Source organism: Panthera uncia, assembly GCF_023721935.1.
Source record: "Panthera uncia isolate 11264 chromosome C1 unlocalized genomic scaffold, Puncia_PCG_1.0 HiC_scaffold_3, whole genome shotgun sequence".
NCBI lineage: Eukaryota > Metazoa > Chordata > Mammalia > Carnivora > Felidae > Panthera > Panthera uncia.
This window is the reverse complement of record NW_026057584.1, coordinates 101,160,431-101,175,665: the sequence shown is the minus strand read 5'-3', so window position 1 is coordinate 101,175,665 and position 15,235 is coordinate 101,160,431. Positions and strand designations below refer to the sequence as shown.

General features: G+C 43.3%; 1 protein-coding gene and 1 pseudogene across 2 annotated transcripts in view; one reads left to right on the top strand and one right to left on the bottom strand.

Annotated features, from left to right (window-relative positions):
* Positions 1-15,235, bottom strand: part of CFAP221 (cilia and flagella associated protein 221) — a 102,032-nt gene that overhangs the window by 14,203 nt on the left and 72,594 nt on the right. For both annotated transcript variants that reach the window (XM_049616214.1, XM_049616213.1), the window contains 3 exons: positions 14,996-15,130; positions 1,770-1,928; positions 115-206 (listed from right to left, as the gene is read on the bottom strand). In XM_049616214.1, coding sequence (XP_049472171.1) covers positions 115-206; positions 1,770-1,928; positions 14,996-15,130 — 386 coding nt within the window. The remainder of the gene's footprint in view (positions 1-114; positions 207-1,769; positions 1,929-14,995; positions 15,131-15,235) is intronic.
* Positions 7,790-8,655, top strand: LOC125910901 (60S ribosomal protein L12-like; annotated as a pseudogene).

The following is a 15,235-nucleotide window of genomic DNA, read 5'->3' as shown; positions in this document are numbered from 1 at the left end:
CACACTTCAAGTAGGATTTGATACATTATTGGCATTTAACTTTGAGGATCTTAACCTCTGTGATCCGTGGGGCAAACATGCCCCTGGGAGACACACAGATGAGTTGTGGCTTACCTCTGTGTAGTCGCCATCTTCGAGGTTTCCGGCAGGAATGAGAGGGCCAGGGGCTGGAACTTACGCCAGTTCATTATTCCAGGAATAATGTCCTGTAGGGAGAGCCGGCACAGGATCTGACATGTAAGGGAACTGTGTGGTGAGGTTCAAGTCTAGGAAGGACTTCCGTTTCACTTAACTGGCTTTTTTTGCAGCCTTAGAAGTTAAGTTCCAAAATGTATTTATTTATGCATTTATTTTAAATGTTTATTTTTGAGAGAGACAGCATGCGAGCAGGGGAGGGGCGGAGAGAGAGGGGGACAGAGGATCCGAAGTGGGCTCTGTGCTGACAGCAGGGAACCTGACATGGGGCTTGGTGCTTGAAATCACAAACCAAGAGATCGTGACCTCAGCTGAAGTCAGATGCTCAACCGATTGAGCCACCCAGGCGCCCCAAGCCCCAAAATGTATAATTTCATGAAGTTTGACTGAAGTGTTCCGAGGTAAAAGACAATTTCTCTAGCAAAGGGCACTACACAATGCTGTATGGAACTTAAGTAGGGGTGAAGGAGACCTTTTCTCCCCCCTGATTCATCAGGCACACAAGAAAATTCTCCTGGTGATGGAGGACAGATCGGACCTTTCAATCTGTTTGGTGAATGTGATGCTAAAGCAATATTCAAAGCGATGGGGGTTCATCAAATGGCATTCCGGGCAGGGCAAAGTGCCTGCAAATGCACAGAGATGCAAAGGAGAGCACTGTCAGGGGACCAACAGCTTGGCTGAGTGCAGGTCTAGATGGGGCCTGGTGGGAAGTGAGTCTGGACAGGCAGGCTGGGCAGGAAGGGCCTAGCCAATGATCGGGGCTCATTGGGGCCGAGCCAATGAGCTCCAGCCGCGCCCTCGGGCAGCAGGGACCACTGAAGGTTATTAAACTGGAAAACAAGACCCGATTTGTGTCAAGGGAAGGTTTCCAGGGAGGGCTGACCGCACAGTCAGTCCGTGGGGTGAAGTAGAAGGAGACTTGCCTGTTGTGTGGGGCACACTGGGGGATCCGGTGATGGGCAGATATGGGGCAGGAAGGAGAGGGAGTGATCAAGGACCACATGGGTCACTGCACAAGAGCATGGAGAACAGAAAGGCAAGTGGGCAGCCCAGGAAGGGGAGGCGGTATGAGGTCTGACTGGCAGAAGCAGGGCAGAGACAATGATCTGAGTTAGGGACTTCTTGACTTTGAAGGGCCTGAGGGCCCCCTTTAAGAGATGTCTCTGGACATTCAGGTCAGGTTGGTCATCTCAGGGGAGAAGGAGTTCTCTGGAGCCTCTCCTGTACTGTGCACTGGTCACATTGCCACCTTGTCCATTCTGATGTTTCTGTACTTGATGAAAGAGGAGGTCAGGTTGTGAGGTTACACCAGGCACATGACCATCTTCTACATGGTTGAAATAGGAAGAAAATGAATAGTAGTCACAGCTTTCACGGGTAAAAGAGAGTGATAACGTTGAAACAATCGGCCACATGCTGCCTGAGACATGGGCATGGAGGGGACAAGAGCAGCGCCGGGGCTGTGGCTGCAAACCTTCTTCTTGACTCCAGCTGCGACCCTCTATCCTTGTCCCCTGCCCTTCCCTGCAGCCCAGGGCCAGCCGCGACAGTGAGCCCACCGTTGGCATTACCGTGTGATGAAGAAACTGCTTTTGGGTGAGAGGAATGCTGGACCCCCTGTGGGACTCCTTGATGAACTTGTACTTGGGGTGAGGGCACAGATGGTAATCTATCAAGGTTTCTGCGTAGGTCAGAGGGTGCATCACAGGAAATAATCCTGGGTTGGGATTCTGCAGGAGAGAGACAGAGAGAAAGAGAGAAAAAAATCTCTTTTGTTTACCAGTTTCTAAGACAGGCACAGGCCAGGCGACAGCGAGTGTTGTCCATGGCTCCTGCTAGCACTAACACTCTGGGTCCTCGTCAGCTCGTCTGGGAAAGAGAAGCCGCGGAAGAGACACGTCTTCAAATTGGTAGCAGCCACAGTCATTCATAAATGCCACTTTTCTGGTTCAAGAGCCTCAGTACATGCCATGTAGATTTACTAAGTTCTCGTGGAAACAAGTACAACTGAAATCATAGCTTAAGACAGCTTAAAGTTCTGTATTTATTTCTAAATTTGATGAATTAGGGGACTCTATTAGATAAGCAAACTGGCTTTAAAAAGCAAATAAGCTTCTGGGTTTGAAAACAAAAATAGCTTCTTGAAGACTACTTTAAAGACAAGACAAAGAAGAGGATGACATTTGATAGATCAGGAAATGTCAACATTTAACATTGTTTTGGTAATGTTTTAATTCAGGAAGGCTCCATTTGGAAGCAGTATCTGGTTTTAAGGGAGATCCTGTTTTTTCCTAATTTTCCAACAGAACTAATGGAGGCCCAGAGCAATTATATCACAATAGGAAAATAGAGAGCCTTTTAATGTCCCTTCTGGGGCTTGTCCAACAAACCCTGCTCTTGTCCTACACAACAATGGAGCTTTTGTCCCTCACGGTTGTTTAATTTCAGATGTTTAAGAACCACTAACTTGACACTTGGTTCTTTTTGTATGCTCATCTGGTTTTTATTTTTTCTTTATTACGTCTATTTTTTATAATTTTTTAATGTTTATTTATTTTTGAGACAGAGGAGCGGAGGAGGGGTGGAGAGAGAGAGGGAGACACATAATCTGAGGCAGGCTCCAGGCTCTGAGCTGTCAGCACAGAGCCTGACGTGGGGCTCGAACTCACAAGCTGTGAGATCATGACCTGAGCCGAAGTCGGACGCCCAACCGGCTGAGCCACTCAGGAGCCCCTCATGTTTATTTATTTTTGAGAGGGAGAATGTCTGCACAAGCAGGGGAGGGGCAGAGAGAGAGGGAGACACAGAATCCGAGGCAGGTTCCAGGCTCGGAGCTGTCCGCACAGAGCCCGATGCGGGGCTTGAACCCATAAACTGTGAGATCATGACCTGAGCCGGAGTCGGACAGTTGACCGACTGAGCCACCCAGCTGGCCTCTGTTCGTGTGATTTTTAAGGGCATTTTTTTTTTTTTTTTTTTACAAAACAACAAAATTCCACATGGCTTACAGAAACCCAGTCTCACTGCCAAGCAACAAATGTCTCTCACAAAGAAGAAAATGTAGCTAGCCAGGTGGGGAGGAGGGGGGGAGCCCCAGAGCACCCAGATGTCAGGGGTAGGAGAGCTGGCATCCTCGGTGGTGTACTAATCAAATGTGGCCCAGCCATGAGCACTGCCAAGAGTATATGCTGTTGGTGCAGAGGCTGACCTGCAGCTAGAGCCAGGGAGAGAGATGCGGAGAGGACCCCTGCCTGAACGGGAGGGTACAAAGGAAGGTGCGGGGCAGGGAGAGGGAAGGTGCCCCCTGGTGGAATCCGCAACACCCACAGCCTTGTAGAAACAAGCAAACCCCTCAGTGAGCAGTTGCGGTTGAAAGAAGAGTTAGGGTACACATCTACATGTATTTTTTTGACAGCAGCAGGTTCTTTTCAGGTCCCTCAAAGCACTGCATGGGGTGGGGGCAGAGACAGAAGAGAATGGGCTCCCGTGGAGCCCAAGGGAAGACCCCTTACCCAGTTAGGGGCCGGAGGGTTGGAAGGGAACAAGGTGAAAGTGGGGGCCCTGGTGGGACAAAGCAGGGGAGGTCTGAGAACAAAGAGAAAGGTGGGTGAGGAGGAAAGATAGTAAGGAGGGGGGTGGTGGAGGAAGTGGGGGGCATTTCGTGTTCCATTCAGTGCATTTCAGAAGGAGAACCCAAGGACGGAAGACAGAACGATCCCCCCAGTCCTCATTGGGCGAACCAGGTCGTCTGTATATTACACCACAGAGATGCCCAAGGAGCAAGGAGGACTTTGGCCACCCCCAGCCAGGAAGCGGGGAAGACCAGCAGGACTGGAGAAGGGACAAAGGAACACAGCCCCACCTCAGGGGTAAAGAGAGCGATTGGAGGGTAACAGTCTGATAACTGCTGACTCCCACCACCAGGAGTCACCCCTGAGGTGACCGAAGGCCAATCGGGAAAGTGCCTGGGAAGGGACTCTAGGGGGAATTGGGGCAGGAGTGACGGAGACCTCAGTGGGGCTGGGTCACTGTGAGACTAGGAGACAGCGTGATGGCGGACAGGCCGGCTGCACCCTAGTCAGGTGGTGAGGAAGGCAACAGTGCCCAACACCAGGGAGGTGAAATTAGCTGCGTGGCCTTCAGGAGCCTCTCCTACCCTGCTTGATTGAGGGCCAGTGAAGTTGTGTGGCCGACTCTCTGGATGTGCCTTGGGGCCAAGGGTGATTAATGAAGGAAATGCTTTTGGAAACGGCAATATCACTATCTTTAATAGTTGTCATACTTCAGATTCCCCTGGGTGGCCATTGCCACCAGAGTAAGCGGCCTGAGTGGTCATCCCATAATTATTTTAATTCTCATTTTCCTCAGACTAATGCACGCATGTGGCAGCAACTCGTCCAGGCTGGAAGGGTTTGTGATGAAAAGCGATGGGGCTCCTGAAGACCATTCCTGTCCCCAGGCCCATATCCCAGAGGCTGTTTCTTTCCATTATGTCTGAGTTTTGTGCCTCCAATGGCCATTACTCTAAACATTATGCTTATTCTTCCAGCTCTCTATTACCAACCTCAGCCAGTAGCCATTGACTCATTCCTATGCGAATGGGGATTTTGCTCATGTACACCAATGCTCCTTCCAATTTTGAAAATCACATTGTTATTTTTAGTGCTGCTGTGAGTTATCTTTGTGACTTGGAAGGATGCACTTATACCCCTATTTGTTGTTTCATTATCTTTGGCTGAGTATTTCAACTCCCCCCTCACATGCGATGAAAACATTACCATTCCTATGCTTTCTTGTAACCCTCCTGCCCTCTTCCACAGTCTTGCTTTTATGTCATGGAGATGGTTAACATCTGCCTTCTGGAACCACAGTCAAGACCTCCATACTTTGTTCATTAGTTGTCTTTGAAAGTTGGCAAATAATAAAGAGCATTTCTTTTGTCTTAACTGTGGAAATATGTTTCTCTGCCAGGCCAAGTGGAGGCTCAGATTATAGTTCTTTTTTTGTGTGTGTGAAGGTTCACTATCAGGTCACTGACAGAAAAAGAGTCCCAGTAGCAAGGCTAACTGGATTCCACTTTTTCTTTTATTTACCAGTAACTCTTAAAAATGACATCGAATTTTAGTTCGGTTTCCTATTTGGAACAAATATCGATTTTTAGTTGATTCTTTTCTCCCCTAAAGTTTATCTTATTATTATTTTTTTAATGTGTATTTACTTATTTTGAGAGGGAGGCAGAGAGCTAGCAGGGAAGGGGCAGAGAGAGAGGGAGATAGAGAATCCCAAGCAGGCCCCACGCTGTCAGTACAGAACCTGACATGGGATTCGAACTTACCAATGGTGAGATCATGACCTGAGCTGAAACATAGAGTCGGATGCTTAACTGACTGAGACACCCAGGCACCCCATCAATTCTTTTAAAAAAAATTTTTTTTTAACATTTTATTTATTTTTGATAGACAGAGAAAGACAGAGCACAAGTGGAGGAGGGGCAGAGAGAGAGGGAGACACAGAATCTGAAGCAGGCTCCAGGTTCTGAGCTGTCAGCACAGAGCCTGACACGGGGCTCGAACTCACAAACCGGGAGATCATGACCTGAGCCGAAGTCGGACACTTAACCCACTGAGCCACCCAGGCGCCCCTCCCCTCTAGAATTTATAATGGCTTTTTCTTTTGCCTGGATGATGTACCTTTCTCAGGTCCTTGAATGTTTCCATCCTTTCGACTGCACTGTTAGTGTGTGGGGCCCACCCTTCCCTCTACACCTCTTTCCCAGAGCCCTTTACCTTTCCTCCTGCAGGCTGAATGCAGCAGGACTTCTCGATAATGCTTTCCAACTGGTATTTCTTCCCTTTGGTTTTTGTTTCTTTTCTTAGGGTTTCCAAATTTCTTCTTTTATAGCTATACTGATATAGAACTGACACACAATAAACTACACATATTAAAAGTATGTAATTTGATGTCTTGATGTATGTTACATCTGCAAAACCACCAGAAAAATTACAAACATCTCAGGAGCGCTTGGGTGACTCAGTCTGTTAAGCGACCAACTTCCGGCTCAGGTCATGATCTTGTGATTCACGAGTTTGAGCCCCACATCGGGCTCTGTGCTGACAGCTTAGAGCCTGGAGCCTGCTTCGGATTCTGTGTCTCCCTCTCTCTCTGCTCTTCTCCTGCTCATGCTCTGACTCTCTCTTTCAAAAACAAAAACATTAAAAAAATTAAATTAAAAAAAATTTAAATTAAATTAAAAAAAAGATCAAGATTTTTCTTGATCACCCTCCAAAGTTTTCTCTTGTCCCTTTGTAAGCTCTCTGTCCTTCTTCCTTGCTCCGCCATACCAATCCATCCAACTCATCACTACACAGTCAGTAATCTGCTTTCTGTCTCTATAGATTACTTTAGATGTTCTAGACTTTTACACAAATTGAATCATACAGCCTGTATTTGTTTTTTGGTCTGATTTCTTTTACTCGGCATAATTATTCTGAGAATCATCCATGTTGTTACATGTATCAAGAGCTCACTTTTTCTAGGTTACTCAAAAAAAAAAAAAAAAAAAAAAGAAAGAAAGAAAAAGAAAAAAGAGAAAGAAATACCATATGACCCAGCAATTCTACTTCTGGGTATTTATCCAAAGAAAATGAATACATTAATTTTAAAAGATATATGCACCCCTGTGTTCACTGCAGCATTTTTCACAACAGCCACCATATAGGAGCAGCCCATGTCCATCAATAGGTGAATGGATAAAGAAGATACGGTACAGGGGCGCCTGGGTGGCTCAGTCGTTTAAGCGTCCGACTTCAGCTCAGGTCACGATCTCACACTCCGTGAGTTCGAGCACCGCGTCGGGCTCTGGGCCGATGGCTCGGAGCCTGGAGCCTGCTTCCGATTCTATGTCTCCCTCTCTCTCTGCCCCTCCCCCGTTCATGCTCTGTCTCTCTCTGTCTCAAAAATAAATAAAACGTTAAAAAAAAAAAAAGAAGATACGGTACATATATACAAAGGAATATTAATCATAGAAAGAATGAAATATGGCCATTTGCAACAATATGGATGGACCTAGAAGGCATTATGAAAAATGAGGTAAGTCAGACAGAGAAGGACAAATATGGAATGATTTCACTTACATGTGGAATCTGAAAACAAAACAAACAAGAAACCAGACTCTAAATACAGGAAGCAAACTGGTAGTTGCCAGAGGGAGGTGGGTGGGGAGATGGGTGAAACAGATAAAGGGGATTCAGAGGCATAAATTTCCTGTTATAAAATAAATAGGGGGCGCCTGGGTGGCTCAGTCAGTTAAGCTTTCGACTTAGGCTCAGGTCATGATCTCAGGGCTCATGAGTTCGAGCCCCGTGTCAGGCTCTGTGAGGACAGCTTGGAGCCTGGAGCCTGCTTCAGATTCTGTGTCTCCCTCTCTCTCTCTCTGCCCCTCCCCTGCTCATGGTCTGTCTGTCTCTCAAAAATAAATAAACATTAAAAAATTTTTTAAATAAATAAGTTATGGGGGTGCAAAGTACAGCATAGGGAATATAGTCGATAATACTGTGATAACACTATACAGTGACAGATAGTGACAATACTTCTTGCGGTGGGCACTAAGTCATAAATTAATGTTGAATCACTATGTTACACACCTGAAACTAATATAAAATTGCATCTCAACTGTACTTCAGTTTTTAAAAAAGGAGTTCGGCTTTCAGCTCAGAGGAGGCAAAGGTACAACTGTCTTCCATTGTCCCAAATCCAGGTTCATCTAACACCAGCCGCCTCCAACATGTGGCCCAAGTTCGACCCCAACAAGATCAAAGTCATATACCTGAGGCGCACTGGTGGGGAAGTTGGTGTCACACATGAACTGGGCCTGAGGATTGGCCCCCTGTGTCCTTCTCCTAAGGCAAATGGTAACTAGAACAGTCTATGGATTACGGTGAAACTGACCATTCAGAACAGACAGCCCCAGATTGAAGTGGCACCTTCCTGCCTCTGCCCTGATTATCAAAGCCCTCAAGGAACCACCAAGAGACAGAAAGAAGCAGAAAAACAGTAAGCACGGTGGAAATATCACTTTTGATGAGAGCGTCAACATTGCTCAACAGATGCGGCACCGATCTTTAGCCAGAGAACTCTCTGGAACCATTAAAGAGATCCCGGGGACTGCCCAGTCCGTGGGCTGCAATGCTGATGGCCGCCACCCTCATGACATCATAGATGACATCAATAGTGATGCGGTGAATGCCCAGCTAGTGAACAATAACAACAACGGAAAATATCGCAATAAAGGATCATTTGGCAAACCACCACCATCGCCACCAGTAACAACAAAAAAGGGTTCATTGCTTTCTATTACTGAGGAGTAGTCTACTGGATAGTAATACTACAGTCTGTTTATCCATTAACCTATTGGTGGTCGCTCTTTTCCAGGTTGGGGAACATATAAAGCTGCTATGAGTATTCTTACTCAAGCCTCATGCTTCCATCTGTCTTGGGTAAATACCTAGGACCAGAATAGCTGGATCATATGATAGGTATATGTTTACTACTAACTTTTTACCTCTGTAAGAGACTGTCACACTGTTCAAAGTAGTCGTACCATTTTACATTCTCACCAGCAGTCTTTTTAATTTTAGATATTCTAACGAGGTATCTCATTGTGGTTTTAATCTGTATTTTGCTAATAACGCATTATTTTGAGCACCTTCTCATGTACATATTTGTCACCTGTGTATTTCTGGTGGAGATCTTTTGTCCATTTTAAAATTGGGTTGTTGAGGGGCGCCTGGGTGGCTCAGTCGGTTAAGCGTCCGACTTCGGCTCAGGTCATGATCTCAAGGTCCGTGAGTTCGAGCCCCACGTCGGGCTCTGTGCTGACAGCTCAGAGCCTGGAGCCTGTTTCAGATTCTGTGTCTCCCTCTCTCTCTCTCTGACCCTCCCCTGTTCATGCTCTGTCTCAAAAGTAAATAAACGTTAAAAAAAAAAATTAAAATTGGGTTGTTGAGGCATGTGGGTGGCTCAGTCAGTTAAGCATCTGACTTTTGATTTCAGTTCAGGTCATGATCTCATGGTCGTGAAATCAAGCCCTGAATCGGGCTCTGTGCTGGGCAGGGAGCCTGCTTAAGATTCTCTCTCTCTCCCTCTGTCCCTACCCTGCTCTATGGCATGCATGTGCTCTCTCACTCTCTCTGTCTCTCAAAAAATAAAAAATAAAATTGAGTTGTTTTCTTAGTATTGAGTTTTGAGAGTTCTTTCTATATTCTGGATATAAGTCTTTTACCAGATATTGTGATTTCAAAGTGTTTTCTCCAAATCTGTGATTTATCTTTTCATTTTCTTAACAGTGTCTTTAGAAATGCAGGAATTCTTACTTTGGACAAAGTCTTATTAATCCATTTTCCCCCCATTCATGGATTGTGGTTTTGGTGTTCTAAGAAATCTTTGTCTAACCCAAGTACACACAGATGTTCTTCTATGTGTTTTCTAGAACTTTTCTAGTTTTTGGTTTTATATTTAGGTCTATGTTCCACTAATTTTTGTAAACAGTGTGAGGTACAGATTAAAGTTCTTTTATTTTTATTTTTGGTAAATAGATACCCAAATATCCTAGCAGTATTTCTTGAAAAGACTATCTTTTCTCCAATGAATTGTCTTTGAGCTTTGTCAAAAATTAACTGGCCATGTATGTATGAACACATTTATTTCTTGATTCTCAATTCTGTTCCATTGATCTGTTTGTCTGTTTTTATGCAGATACCATACGGTTGTGGTCAGTGTAGCTTTACAATACCCACTGAAGTCAGGTAACGTAGATCCTTCAACTTTGTTTTTCAAAGTTGTTTTGGATATATTTGCATTCCAAATAAATTTTAGAGTAAGCTTGTCAATTTCTTTAAAAGTGGGGTGGGGGTGGGCTGCAAGCTTTCGAGTGGATTGTGTTAAATACTTTTACGTTACTTTGTACATGTGATGTCTTAGCAATATTAAATCTCCCAATCCATCAATATGGTGTTATTTCACCATTTATTTAGATCTTTCTTGATTTCTCTCAGCAATTTTTCTTAATTTCGGTGTATTAGTCTTACATGCTCTTGTCAGGTTTATCCCTAAGTGTTTCATATTTTTTGGAGCTATTGTTCAGTGAAATGAATTTTAAAAATTTCAGTTTTGGACTGTTTGTTGCCAGTATATAGAAATATAGCTGATTTTTGTGTCTTGATCTTATATCCTGCAATCTTGGTAAATTTACTTATTGGTTTTATCAGATTTTTGGATAGATTCAATTGTATGTTTTGCATAGACAATAATTTTGTTTCTGAATACAGATAGTTTTGCTTTTTCCTTTCAAATATAGAGGACTTTTATTTCTTTTTTTCTTGACTTGTTACACTGGCTATAGTTACAATCTTAATAGAATTAGTAAGAGCAGACATCCTTGCCTTATTCCTGATCTTAGGGGGAAAGGATTCAATCATTTACCATTCAGTATTGTGCTACCTCCAGGTTGGGTTTTTTTTTTTTTTTTATGTTTATTTATTTATTTTGAGAGATAGAAAGAGCATGAGTGGGGGAGGAGAAGAGAGAGAGGAAGAGACGATCACAAGCAGGCTCTGTACTGTCAGCACAAAGCCTGATGCATGGCTCGAATTCGCAAGCCATGAGATCATGACCAGAGCAGAAATCAAGAGTTGGATGCTTAGCTGCCTGAACCACCCAGGTGCCCCTCCAGGTGTTTAACAGATACTCTTTATCAGGTTGAGAAAGTTCCCATCTGTCTGTCACTTACTGAGACTAAGTATCAGGAATGACAGACTGCTCCTCTGTACCTATAGAGATGCTCATGTTTTTTTTAGTCTGTTAAAATGGTGAAGTACCCTGAGTTTTGAACATTAAACTAATTTTGTGTTTCTTGCATAAGCCCCTATTTGCTCATGATACATTATTCTTTTTGTATGATGAATACGATTTGTTAAAATTTTATTTGCTTGTATTTTATTTGCATGTATTTATTTATTTGCATCTATGCTCATGAAGGATATTTGTTGATCCTTTTCCTGTAATGTCTCTGTCTAGCTTTGGCATTAGAGTAATACTGACTTCTAGAATGAGTTGAGAAGTAATCTCCTCTTCCCTTTTCTGGAAGAGTTTTTGTGGATTTGGTATCATTTCTTCCTTAAAACGATTGCTGAATTCCGCAGTGAAGGCATCTGTACCTACAGTTTTCTTTGTGGGAAGGCTTTTAATCACCAATTCAATTTTTAAAATAGATATAGAGCTAGCAGAGTTATCTATCTCTTCTTGAATAAGATTTACTATTTTGTACCTTTTAAGGAATTTGTCCATTTAACTTGTTGAACTTATTGGCATGAAGTTTTTCATAACATTAACTTATTATCTTTTTAATATCTATAGAATCTGTAGTGATGTCACTTCTCTCAGTCCTGATATTGATAATTTATGCCTTTTAACCATTTTTTCCCTAATCAGTTAGATTACAGTTTTATCCAGTTTACGGATCTTCTCAAAGAACTAGTTTTTCTCTATTGTTTTTCTTTTTTCTGTTTCACTGGTTTTCAATCTAATCTTTGTTATTTCTCTTCTCTGATTAGTTTGGATTTCATCTGCTCTTCTTTTTTGAATGTCTAAAAGAGTAGCTGAGGACATAATTTAAGTCCCACTCTTACTTTCTAATGTAGGTGTACAGCATTATAAAATTCCCACACATTTTTTTTGTTTTCATTTTCACTAAGTTAAAAATACTTTCCAGGGGCGCCTGGGTGGCGCAGTCGGTTAAGCGTCCGACTTCAGCCAGGTCACGATCTCGCGGTCCGTGAGTTCGAGCCCCGCGTCAGGCTCTGGGCTGATGGCTCGGAGCCTGGAGCCTGTTTCCGATTCTGTGTCTCCCTCTCTCTCTGCCCCTCCCCCGTTCATGCTCTGTCTCTCTCTGTCCCAAAAATAAATAAAAAATGTTGAAAAAAAAATTAAAAAAAAAATACTTTCCAATTTCTCTTTTGATTTCTTCCTTGGACTATAGGCCATTTAAAATTTTTTTAATGTTTGTTTATTTTTGGGAGAGAGAGAGAGAGAGAGAGAGTGAGCAGGAGAGGGGCAAAGAGAGAGGGAGACACAGAATCCAAAGCAGGCTCCAGGCTCTGAACTGTCAGCATGGAGCCCAATGCGGGACTTGAACTGTGCATGAACTGTGCAATCATGACCTGAACAGAAGTCGGATGCTTAACTGAGCCACTCAGGTGCCCCAATATAGCCTATTTTATAGTATTTAATTCAGCTTCCGAATTTTGAGGGGAGGTTTGTAGATATATTTAGGCTCTTCTTTTCTTTTTTTTTTTTTTTTTTCAACGTTTTTTATTTTATTTTTTTTGGGACAGAGAGAGACAGAGCATGAACGGGGGAGGGGCAGAGAGAGAGGGAGACACAGAATCGGAAACAGGCTTCAGGCTCCGAGCCATCAGCCCAGAACCTGACGTGGGGCTCGAACTCACGGACCGCGAGATCGTGACCTGGCTGAAGTCGGACGCTTAACCGACTGCGCCACCCAGGCGCCCCTAGGCTCTTCTTTTCTGATTCAAGTTCTTCAAAACCAGAAAAAATACTTCATATGATCGGAGTATTTTCAATTTTATTGAGACTTATTTTATGGTCCCAAATATGGTCTATCTTGGCAAACTTTCTGTATACACTTGAAGAGAATCTTCATTCTATTGCTTTTGGGTAGAGTATTCTAGCAATGCCAATTAGGTGAAGTTGATTGATAGTGGCATTTAAATGTTTTATATCCTTACTGATTTTCTGTTTACTTCTTCTATCAACTATTGACAGGGGGGTGGTATTGAAATCACCAACTATAATTGTGGATTTGTCTCTTTTTTCCTTTGCATTTCAATGGGTTTTTGTTTCATGTATTTTGAAGCTCTGGTTATTAGGTGAATAAATATTTAGAATTGTTGTGTCCCTCTGATGAACTGCCCCTAACCTTAGGTTCCTAACCTAAGGCATGCTCTTAGTATTTGTGGAATTAATGAGTTAATAAGTAACTACTGATATTTTCCAAGGAAGTATGAGTGTGACTATGGAAAATTCCGGTAACTCCTTTAGACCAATTTCCTGTCTTTTAGAACGGGGAGGGGGTGGTAATGGGTGAATCTGGGGGACAAAAGATTGAAGAGTGTTTTTCAAATCTTGCTGTGGGGAGCCCCACAGTTTTGCAGGGACATCTTCCTCAGGAGAGCCTTCTACCCCACTGCCATCCCAGCAAGTAAGTAGGATTCTAGGTCATTTTACCTATTGCCTTCTGATGTAAAATTTCAGCTGATGTGAGGACTGTAGTTCTAAATGAAGTTTGAAAATCTGTGAGTTAAACATCCTGTGAGTTTATCCCAGCTCTAAGATTCTAAGTCTCCAAGGAACACTCCTCTCGACCAATGTGACTATGAAAAAATGCCCATAATGGCTAATGTAGGAAAGCAACACAGTTCGGAGGAAGAGCCCTGAGGCAAACAACCAGGAAATAGGCAGGTTTCTGTCCTACGTCTCCCACTAGCTGACTGAGAGACGTTTGGTGTTGAATATCAGCATCTCTGCCCACCTTAGAGATGGAGATTCCCATTTGGAGATTCTCCAAAGAGACTTTCTCAACTAGTATCTAAGGTTGTTCTTGGTTGTATGTATGTGTGTGTCTGTCTTTAAAACATAAACCATAACTTGGGCGACTACTGTGGCATCTCACTGATGATCCCATCATTACATAGAACCTCATCAGATTTTCTGTCAGCGTTTCATTCACTTAGGACTTGGGTAGAAAGAAATATAAGGGTAGGAGAAGAGACCCCACGAGGGCAGATCAGCAGAAGTGGAGGCCTGGTGAGGGAGGAAAGTGCACCAAGTTTGGCAGGGAACTACGCAGGGACGCAGAGACGGGGGTGTGGTCTTGTTGTTGGTCTCACATAGGCTTGGACTTAATTTGGAAGAAAATGGGGAGTCAGTGAAGAATGTGGAGCAGGACAGTAGCATGGTTAGGGTGTGCTTCAGGGAAGTTAATCAAGTGTGGCTACAGAAACAAAGTGGAACAGAAATCTGGGAGACAGAGGTAGAAGTATGGAAGGGATGCCCAAGGAAGAAATAAGGCATCCAGAGAGCTCTGAGTGATGAGGTTTGGGTTGATTTAACTTTCTCTTTCTGCTGTTTTTTTCTTTCTTTCTTTCTTTCTTCTTCTTCTTCTTCTTCTTCTTCTTCTTCTTCTTCTTCTTCTTCCTCTTCTTCTTCCTCTTTTTTTTGAGAGAGAGGGAGAGAGTGGGGAGACTGCAAGCAGGGGAGGGGCAGGGAGAGAGAGAATCTTAAGCGGGCTCCATGCCTAGCATAGAGCGCTGACTCGGGGCTCGATCTAACAACTGTGAGATAACAACCTGAGCTGAAAACAAGAGTCAGATGCTTAACTGAGTGAGCCACCTACGTACCCTCTTCTTTTTTTTTAACCATATACATATATATATATATATATATAATATATATAATATATAATATATAATTATATGAAATTAGAAAAGACCATAAAGGTATTTTCATAAACATAAATAAATTCTGGAATTGCTAGAAGACAGGAACATTGACATTCTTCAAACAATAAATGCTGGCAATCGATTTCAAAGGTGAGATATCGCTTAACACTTGAAACGCCAAAGACAGAAAAATATTCCCAAGTAATGCTTCTGTTTTCTTATAGAGTAACTTTTGAAACAGAGGAACATACAACCTGAGACTTCTGCCAGTTGTCACTTACAAAAATATAAAGCGGGTCATAATCTGGAGACCTGGCTAAGGCCTCAGGTGGTTTCATGCCCAAGACTGAGGTCTTGCCAGGGAGCTGAGTTGTGGCGTCCTGCTTGGGCAGAGTTATGATGGTGGTGGCTTCATCCTGTGAAGGGACCAAGCAGCGTGTTAGTCTTGACACCAGGACAAGAGTGGAAACATAAGAGCACTTCTTTTTATTTTTCATGTTTATTTATTTATTTTTGAGACA